This window comes from Lactuca virosa, chromosome 5, assembly GCF_052849685.1.
Source record: "Lactuca virosa cultivar CGN04683 chromosome 5, Lactuca_virosa_CGN04683_v6, whole genome shotgun sequence".
In the NCBI taxonomy this organism is placed as follows: Eukaryota; Viridiplantae; Streptophyta; class Magnoliopsida; order Asterales; family Asteraceae; genus Lactuca; species Lactuca virosa.
The window spans coordinates 362,310,594-362,320,093 of record NC_136430.1 but is presented as its reverse complement, the minus strand read 5'-3'; the positions used below and the strand labels follow the sequence as shown (position 1 = coordinate 362,320,093).

At 36.9% G+C, this 9,500-nt stretch overlaps 1 protein-coding gene across 2 annotated transcripts; it reads left to right on the top strand.

Annotated features, from left to right (window-relative positions):
• The first annotated feature begins 342 nt into the window (after window positions 1-342).
• On the top strand, window positions 343-3,600 carry LOC145116822 (uncharacterized). 2 transcript variants are annotated; one of them, XM_079053134.1, is made up of 6 exons: window positions 344-535; window positions 871-1,504; window positions 1,625-1,738; window positions 1,919-2,153; window positions 2,244-2,360; window positions 3,385-3,600. In XM_079053134.1, the coding sequence occupies exons 2-6, from the start codon at window positions 878-880 to the stop codon at window positions 3,465-3,467; spliced, it is 1,176 nt and encodes a 391-aa protein (XP_078909260.1). In that variant the 5' UTR covers window positions 344-535; window positions 871-877; the 3' UTR covers window positions 3,468-3,600. The 2 variants fall into 2 exon arrangements, with proteins under 2 accessions (XP_078909261.1, XP_078909260.1); XM_079053135.1 differs by lacking the exon at window positions 1,625-1,738 and having other exon boundaries at window positions 343-535.
• The last annotated feature ends 5,900 nt before the right edge of the window (window positions 3,601-9,500 follow it).

Below are 9,500 nucleotides of genomic sequence, written 5' to 3'. Positions count from 1 at the left end.
CAGACCACCCCCTCACCTCCTCCCCCTTCCTTTAAGGGGAAAATCTTGAGTTAATATTGCCAAAGATCTGAAAAATTAATTGATGACCGAAAAACTTTTTTTTTTTAACGGCACCGAAAAATTAGTTGATAAGCTAACTCGATGACATAGAGCCCTAAAATATTGCTAACAATAAGTTAGATGTGACGTTTCATCTATGCTATTAGTTCCTGAGCATTTCACTATAAATTTTGCATTTTATGATATTTTTTTGATATCACTATCTTGTGATAAAAATTTAAATTACTGATATTAAAACTTAAAAATGAATATCACAGTTTGCATCCATAAAGTTGCAATAATAGTTTGGTCAGTCAAAGCCAACACAAAGAGGAGAAGTGATTCACTTGAGCTTATCAATTTGCCCGAAATCCGGGAACCATCCCTCTTATCCCCAAAATCTAAAATAGAAATTGTGCCTCTCACAAACTTTGTCGCCGCTGTCCGGCCACTGCAACCGCCACCGCCACCGCCCTGCTGTTGCTTGAGTCTTGAGGTTTGACTTGTTATTTCTTTTCTTTTTCATTTCGCTATTTCGCTAGTTCGGCTTGGGCATTTCATGAATTGTTTCTGTTGCTTACAGTTATAGTACTTCTGGTAATTATCAGTTGTTATTAGTGAATATTTTGTTAAGCTTTGTTAATGGGATTTGGGAGAATATTTTAGTTAGGGTTGTTCATCGTTAATTGTTAATCACTAGTAGTTATCATTTTGATAGGGTTTGTTGAAAATCTAAATTTAATTGTTAGAGAATTATGGTTTAAGTTAGTTGTTCATCGTTCATCGTTAATTGTGAGCAATTACAAACTAATTGATCTATTATTTTGCCAGTGAAAAAATGAAAAGGAAAGCATCAGGAACATCTTCAATTGTAAATGAGTCCAATGATATCCCTCCACCTAGCTCTTCTCTTACGATACTAACTGAAGCTGAGTTGAATGATCTGCCATGGGATCCATCTGAGAGAAAAAGAATTTCAGAGTATCACCCTGATCAAAGAGACGAAATAAGAAAACAATATCTAATTAAAGGACCTTGTCAACCACGTGGACATACATTTCCATGGAGAATAATAGGAAACAAGAAAAGACGTTTCAACCCAGCTTGGTTTAATCAATTTAGTGATTGGTTGGAGTACAGTGTGAAAGTAGATAAAGCCTTTTGCTTGTGTTGTTACCTGTTTAAAGACCATGTTTCAAAACAAGGTGGATGTGATACTTTTGTGACAGAAGGATTTAATAGTTGGAATAAAACTGAGAGACTTAGTCTTCATATGGGTAGTGTCAACAGCTTACACAATAAAGCACTTAAGAAATGTGAAGAGTTTATGAAACAAGATGAATCTATTGCTGTTGCCATTCAGAGCAAAAACAATTTTGTCAAGAATGGGTATCAAATTCAATCAAGTCCTTCTAAATCCACTACTACTCGCAACAATACAGCTCTTCTTGTAATCGATATGCAGGTATCCTTTTCTCCTTTCACTCTAACTCTCTCTCACACACACACATGCTTCTTTATGCATTTGTGTTTGATAATTACAATTTACATTTTTTTAAGAATGTTTTTTTTTCCTTCATTCTAGAATGATTTTGTGTTGGAGGATGCGCCATTGCGTGTTGATGGTGGCCTTGCTATAGTTCTTAATGTTATTAAGGCAGTTGAGGTTGCTAGACAACGAGGCTTCCTTGTTGTTTGGGTACTTTTCTATATAAATATATCATTTTCTCTCTCTCTCTCTCTCTTTCATCTTGTTAATCTAGTTATTAACTTTTAGTATCATAGAATGTATTTGGAATACTTCTACGATGCTAGTTAGGTAATGATACTATGGGGCTGTTTCTTTTTGACTTAATCTCTACAGAATGACTTAATGTAGGTTGTAAGGGAGCATGACCCAAAGGGAAGAGATGTTGAGGTGTTCAGGAGGCATTTATATGGTGATGGAAAAGCAAAGCCTACTTCAAAAGGGAGCAAAGGGGCAGAGCTTGTTGATGGTCTTGTTATCAAAGAAGAAGATTATAAGGTGGTAAAGACAAGGTTTAGTGCCTTCTTTGCTACAAATCTTCATTCATTTCTTCAAGGAGCAGGGATTGATAGTTTAGTTGTTGTTGGTAAATAATTTTCTTTTTATTATTCTGTAACTTGTTTTATTATTCTGGTGGATATACATATACATATACATTAATGAAAGTTGATTGTAGGTGTTCAAACTCCAAACTGTATAAGGCAGAGTGTTTTTGATGCTGTGGAACTTGATTACAAATCTGTTACTGTTATTGTTGATGCCACAGCTGCTGCTACACGTGATGTACATGCTGGTATGTTTATCTTTTTGGCTTTATTTAACAAATTGTTATATCAAAATTCAAATATTCTTTTCCATACAATAGAGTTTTATTCAAACAATATTTTTTCAATCCAATGAACTGAACCATTTCATTGCTTATCCAATTCCCACATAAAAACTCCCTTAGGGTTTGCTTGGTATGATGTATGGAATCACACAGGAATGGAATGATTAAAGTAATATGATTGGTTGGCTCGATGGAAATGGAATGAAATGAGTCATTCAAAGATGTTTTTTTGTTATGTATAATTAGAAAAGTAAACTGATGAATGGAAAAATAATATTATTTTATAAAAATAAACTTTAACTAAGTAATGATATATGGTTAAATATTTCATGCCGTTTAAAACATATACTATATGTGTTTCAATCAGTTAAAAAAATTATGTATCAGTAAAAAGAATTGTTTATGAAAATATAAAAGCAAACACCATGAAATCTAGAAATAGAATTCCACACCCCATGGAATGAACATAAAAATACTTCCATTCCATTAAAAGCAATCATCATTTTGAAGTGTGGTTCCTTTGCATAGGCTTAGGGGAATATTCTGTCAAATCTCAAGTGTTTTTAAGGTTCTAGTTGTCACTTTCTTTTTGAGCTCTAAAAGGAATGTGAACAATAATGGCTTTTATCATGTCTAGCCATTAAAGGTGACTATAGTTGAAAGAAAGGGATAAAGGTGTAAAATATTATATTCATATACATATACATTTAATAAAATATATAGTCATATCACTAAGACAATCATTAATAAAAGAGGGATAAAGCTATTATCGGGATCCATATGAAATCATGACCTCCACAAATAAAAGGTTAAATGTCAAAAACTTAATATTAAATACATTCCTGGTTTTGTTAAACTCTGTTGCTTTATAATCGCCTTCTTGGTTTTCTTATATTTATGTTTCTCTTACGTTTTTGTCACCATTTTTGTGGTTATACTTACTTATATGTAAACTTTGTTTTTTTTTTTTTTTTTTTTTTTGAACCAGCAAATGTTAATGACATGAAGAATATAGGAGTTGCAGCTCCAACACTTAAAGAATGGTGCGAGTCCAGTAGCTCCAACACTTAAAGAATCGTGCTAATATTAAAATATTATTTTCATTTCTTTTGAGCGTATGTCAATATGTATATATATACACACATGATTGAAGGGTTATATATTTTCAAATGAATATGGTTGTAATGGCCTTCCGTTGATTATCTATTAATGTGTTGTACTTTTGATTTCCTTTTACCATTTGGACATTCTGTGCAGTGTGCACTTAAATAATAAGTGGCAGTAAATTTTGGAATTATGCGTATATTCATCTTAGAATATATACTCCTTCACCAACGAATATACAAAAGAATCTTATGTAAACGTATGGATATCTTATACCCCAACTATAGTTACGATTTCAAAAACTGTAAAATGTAATGTATATATCCATATATTGAAATACTTTTTAAAATAACATTTAAATAGTATTGAAAAATATATAAGTGGAAAAATAAGAATAAAGTCCCATAAACTTCAAAGTCTTTTAACAATTTAAAAGTAAAGTTGTCAAAAGAGTATACAAAGACATTAAAAGTAACTAATGTTTTGAAAATTGGATACAGTGGCGTCAACATGAGTCCCACATGAGACCTGATTTACTTTTGGTTTTAACCGGTTTAGTGAAATTCACGTAATATAAATACATTAGAAAACAAATTACATAACATTACCGAATAAAACATACCATAATACTTATACTATACATCATTTACTCATTATACTAAAAACCACAACATACTGAAAAACACAATACTACTCATCATCTGCCGTTTGCCATTCCAGAAAATGCAACTTGAATGTTTGTTTTTCTTTGTTAACACATTCTTGTTTTCCAATCCTTCCATTTAACTCAACCATTACCTCATGCTTTTGCCAATCAAGAGATTTTTGGGACTCATGTATCTACATAGTGTTGGTGATTTGTTATCATCAATATTATTTAAGTGTAATGAGATTACTTTGTTGACCAAAAGTGATCTTGATAATTATTAAACAAGTAAGGAAGGTGTGGAGTACACACTTGTTTAAGTTTGATCAAGTTTCAAAGTACACTGTCATTTAGGGGTGAAGCCCCTGAACGAACGGGGGTCCGGGGGCAACGCCCCTGGCGGGGTCCAAGGGGCAGAGCCCCTGGCTGGGGTCGACCCTTATCCATATATCCGTTTTTATGTCAGTTTTTATGGTTTTATGACAGTTTAAAACTGTCATATGCAAGTTTTCAGATAGAGATCTTAAAGTTGGTTTTGGTCTTATTTCTGGTACATACGAAAATATCATCAAACACTCTCTGTTCTTGTCTCTCTGAGTCTTATCCAATTGAGGATTTGGGAGTACCACCCAAATACTTCGATTTGAAAGTGATAATCACGATTCTCAGAATTTCTATGCCTTTCTATACCCAAATTTCTAACACCATGCAGTTTTATTAATTTCTAATTTTGTATCTTTTGTACATTCAGTCTATTTTGCGATTTGATCATATTTTTTGCAATCACATTATTGCTACATGAATATTGAAAATATACTTCTCAACTTCTTCTTCATTGGTCATTACATCATTCTTCAACTCATTAAGCATCCTCCAAGCTCTAAGTGTTTCATTAGAGGTGGAAGGGCAGTCGAATAAATATCATCGAATATATTTAAGTCTTTGGATGGTATGTCATCATCTTCTCACCATTTACACACCTTCCCCATCACAACCCAACACCATGGCTACCATCATCCCACGGCCTACAAAATCATATTCGAAGAGAGGATACGAGGAAGCGGGAGAGGGTGGCTAAGATTCACACATAACAACAAAGAGAGATATAGACGCAGAGGTGTTGTAACATCCCAAAAACTAGGGTAAAAATTTCATTTTTAATATAATCAAAACGCTCATTTATCCTTTATTCAAACATTTAGAAGTATTTCAAAATACAAACAATTATCAGAGTTTATTCCCAAAATCACGAGTAGCGGAAAACACGGGTGTATGCGTTGCGATCAAGCTGGGCCATTCCCTTTCGAACCAGAAGTACCTGAAACCATAAACCACAAATTGTAAGCACAAAGCTTAGTGAGTTTCCCAAATACCACATACCATACATAACATATGAGCCAAACATATCAAGCATACAATAGGATGTGCTTTGTGCTAACCATAGTCTTGTCATTATGCCACGGGCCATATCATGGTCTTTCCTTGCCAGGACGGGGGCCAAAACCATGGGTCGTGCCAAGAGCCACCTCCTGGTCTTCCATGCAAGCATCACAAAGACAACTAGCATACAATCTACAACTACTTATCTAATTAACTGCCAGAGTTCAAACTATGGTCTTGCATACAGATTGTCAAGAGCCACCACCTGGTCTTTCATACAAATGCCAAGGGCCACCCCCTGGTCTTCCTATAATATATAAACCAAATAGGTCGGCGTTGGTGTCTTCGACCCATAGTACAGTGAGGAGACTCACCTCAACAGCTGAACCCACAGATAAATCTCTGACTGCTGATCTGCTAGAATCCCCGCACTATCAAACAAATAACATCCAATTAACAATTGGGTTCCAATCCAATTCCAACAATCCAAATATGGGGTAAAAAGACCATTTACCCCTCCCCTAGTTTGGTCCAAGACTAAGGCCCAAACTCCCAATTATAAAGGCCCACAAACCAACAACCATCCAAAGCCGACTTATGGCCCAATTTTCCAAATTGGGCCCAAACCCTTACATGGGCCTTATCCTAAAGCCCATTAAATTTTCCTTAATCCAAAACACTTATTCTCAGATGGCCCAACAAATCCACAAGCAACCAAGCCCAAACAATAGCCCAAACCAAAGCTCAAACATGCAAGGCCCAATAGACCGAGTACGCGGGGCATACTCAGCACACGTACGCGCAGCGTACTCGCTTGGAGTCTGTACATTAAATGTACTTGCTTGTACGCCCAACGTACTCACTCTATTCAACCCAAAACTTGATTTTTCACTTAACCCATTAAGACAAAGCTCCAAAACATAGATCTGACTTCCTTGAGCTGGAAAATCACGTAAAGTTGTCAACTTTACGTTCATACATGGCTAAAAGAAGCTCTTAAGCTTAAAAGGAACTTAATAGATGACCTAATGCATCATGCATGCATGACACCAAAATACACATAAAGCTTGCACCTTTATGCTCAAGGATACCAAAACAAACTCAAGTATGAAAGAACAAGCCCTTAAACGACCTAACTCATCCATAAACCCAAAAAAGAGACCAAAATCATAATAAACTAATCATGAAGAGATCTAAACATACACAAGCCAAGATGCAAACTTGATACCTCAGAAAGCTCTCCCACAAGATGATGATTCTGGATCCAAAGCCTTTTCACCAAGCATATAAACCTCAAGCTTCTCTACTTCCTTTACCAAGGCTAAAATAAGCACCAAGGTCCTCTTAATAACTCAAGAACACCACTAAGAGGCTAAGGGGGTCGATTTAGGGTTTTTAGGTATGGAGGCAGGCTTAGAAATGAACAAAAGAGGCTAACATGAAGCTTATATAAGATACATCAAGAAAAAATAGGGTTTCTTACTCACCATCGTACGCCCAGCGTACGAGGTCTCGCACCCCGATCCAATCCTCACAGTACGCTAAGCATACATCCCATTACGCACGGCGTATGTAACACCTCAAATTGTAGACCAAAATTTTCATTTTTAAAACTTCCAAAAACATAGTTTCACAAACAAGTCTCAAGTACAATCATTCCAAAACCACAAGTGTTATATTTATCAGAGTACATAAAAGATCATCTCCCAGTAGTAAATTCCTAGTGCATGTGTATAATCAGACCTTCGCCTTCCCGCGGTCTTGCGAAGTACCTGCCACATATAAATCGACAACTGTAAGCACAAAGCTTAGTGAGTTCCCCAAGATACCACATATACTCAACATAGTGCATGTGTACAATCAGACCTTCGCCTTCCCGCAGTCCTGTTGAGCTAACAACATGCTCGGGAGGTTATCCGCAACCTCTGGTAGGCTAAAAGCAGCCCCAGCCAAACAATTATCATATCAACACATAACATAGCACACATAACATAACATAACAGCTAGACCCAGCTGGTCATAATATTACAGCTATCCTACCACACATGTAAGAGTAAGTGAGGAGACTCACCTGATACTGATGACACGAAAACCTAGCACCCGAACTGCCAGATCTAGACTCCACCTATTCAACTAAACAAATTACCCTTAGTTAATGATTAAATCCCATTACCATCTCACGAGTCCAAATCCACAGCTAAGCCCACTAAGGGCAAAAAGGACCATTTTGTCCCTCCCTAGGTCCATACCCTAAATTTTGACCTAAAAGTCAAAATCAGCAAAAGTCAACGAAGTTAACCGAAGTCAACACCCAGCGAGTACGCTGGGCATACCACTGGTTAAGCATGCGACAGTGGATTTCAGACCTACGCTGCACGCAGTTGGGAGTACGCACTGCGTACTCCTCGGACTCCTATTTCTCACTTCTTTTGGTCTTAATCAATTAAGACAAACACTCCAACCATAAATCTGAGCTAATCAAGGTCTATTAATCCATAAAGTCGTGAGCTTTAAGCCTTTGCATAGCTAGGAGAGGCTAGAACAACATTTCATCCATTCCAAGGTACTTTACTCATGCATAGAGTCAAAGGAAGGATCAAGCAACCATTTTTATTGATCTAGAGGCCTAAAAATACATAGACGGACAACCTAAACTCTCAGAATAGTCTTAACTCGAAAAAGATCCAACTTTGGGGACTTAAACTCATAAATCTAACACTAGAAAGATCTTGAAGAACAATAGCCACGGTATAAACTTTATACCTGAAAATGATGCACAAAGATGGGTGGTTTCTGGATCTCAAAGTTGGATGACACCTTCTTCTTCTTCTTCTTCTAACTTCCTTCTTTAACTACAAGAGCCAATAATCACTTTAAGCTTGAAAAATCACACCCACAAGCACACACTTAAGATTTAGGGTTTAGGAAACGTTGGAGGCTGATAAAGGTGGCTATAAATGAGGCCATCATGTTCCTTAAATAGGGACACTCAAAATATTAGGGTTTGCAAACTGAGTCTAGTACGCCAGTGTACCAAGGAGTACGCCCAACGTACCAAGGAGTACGCCCAACATACTAGGTGGCCTCCTCGATCCTGCTTAGTGCATGAGTACACTGTGTACTCATGCGTACGCCCCGCATACTGGCTCGCCACCTTTTACAATTAAGAACTAATTTGACATATATAAGAAAGGTTAAGGAAAGATAATTTGTACCTCATTTCGGGATGTTACAACGTAATACCCTTCGCATCAGTACTCCCTGTGTACTCCCTTGGTACGCCCCACGTACTAGGGTTTCCCTTCAAACCCTAACATATTCTGAAGGCCATAACTTCTTCGATACAACTCCGATTCCGACCATCCTTATATCCATGAAAAGGTAACGAGAAGCTCTACACTTTAATCAACTCATACTTTCCATAAAGTTTCATGAACGAAAAATCCAACTTCCATAAAAGCCCGCTGCCATATTACCAAAATACCCCTTGGCTCCAAAAGCAAATCCCAACGCCCGAATCACCTACATTACATCATCCACACCCAAATGGGTAACGATTTGGAACAGGGCGTTAGAAATCCCCCCAATTAAATTAGATTTCATCCTCGAAATCAGTCCTTACCATTCCCGACACGCCAAACAACCTGAGCCACACGACCACAATCGCGAGTATATCACAGCCTTCACAAGGCAATCGGAACCAACTCTAGAAGAACTCTCCAAACCCGAAGAAGAACGAATCCTTAATCCTTTGCAGAAAACCACTTTTACCTTTTTGAAACCTGAAATCTCAAATTGGTCTGACTCCCTGATACACCGCCCACACTGAACCACTACCATGCAAATTCCACATTGAATACCTGACTAAAAAACCACTTCCAACCCTGATTATCTTGATGCTTCCATTGGGAACAAAATCACTGACCATATACACCTGCATAGTATTGATACTTGACAGAAGGCTCAGATAATCC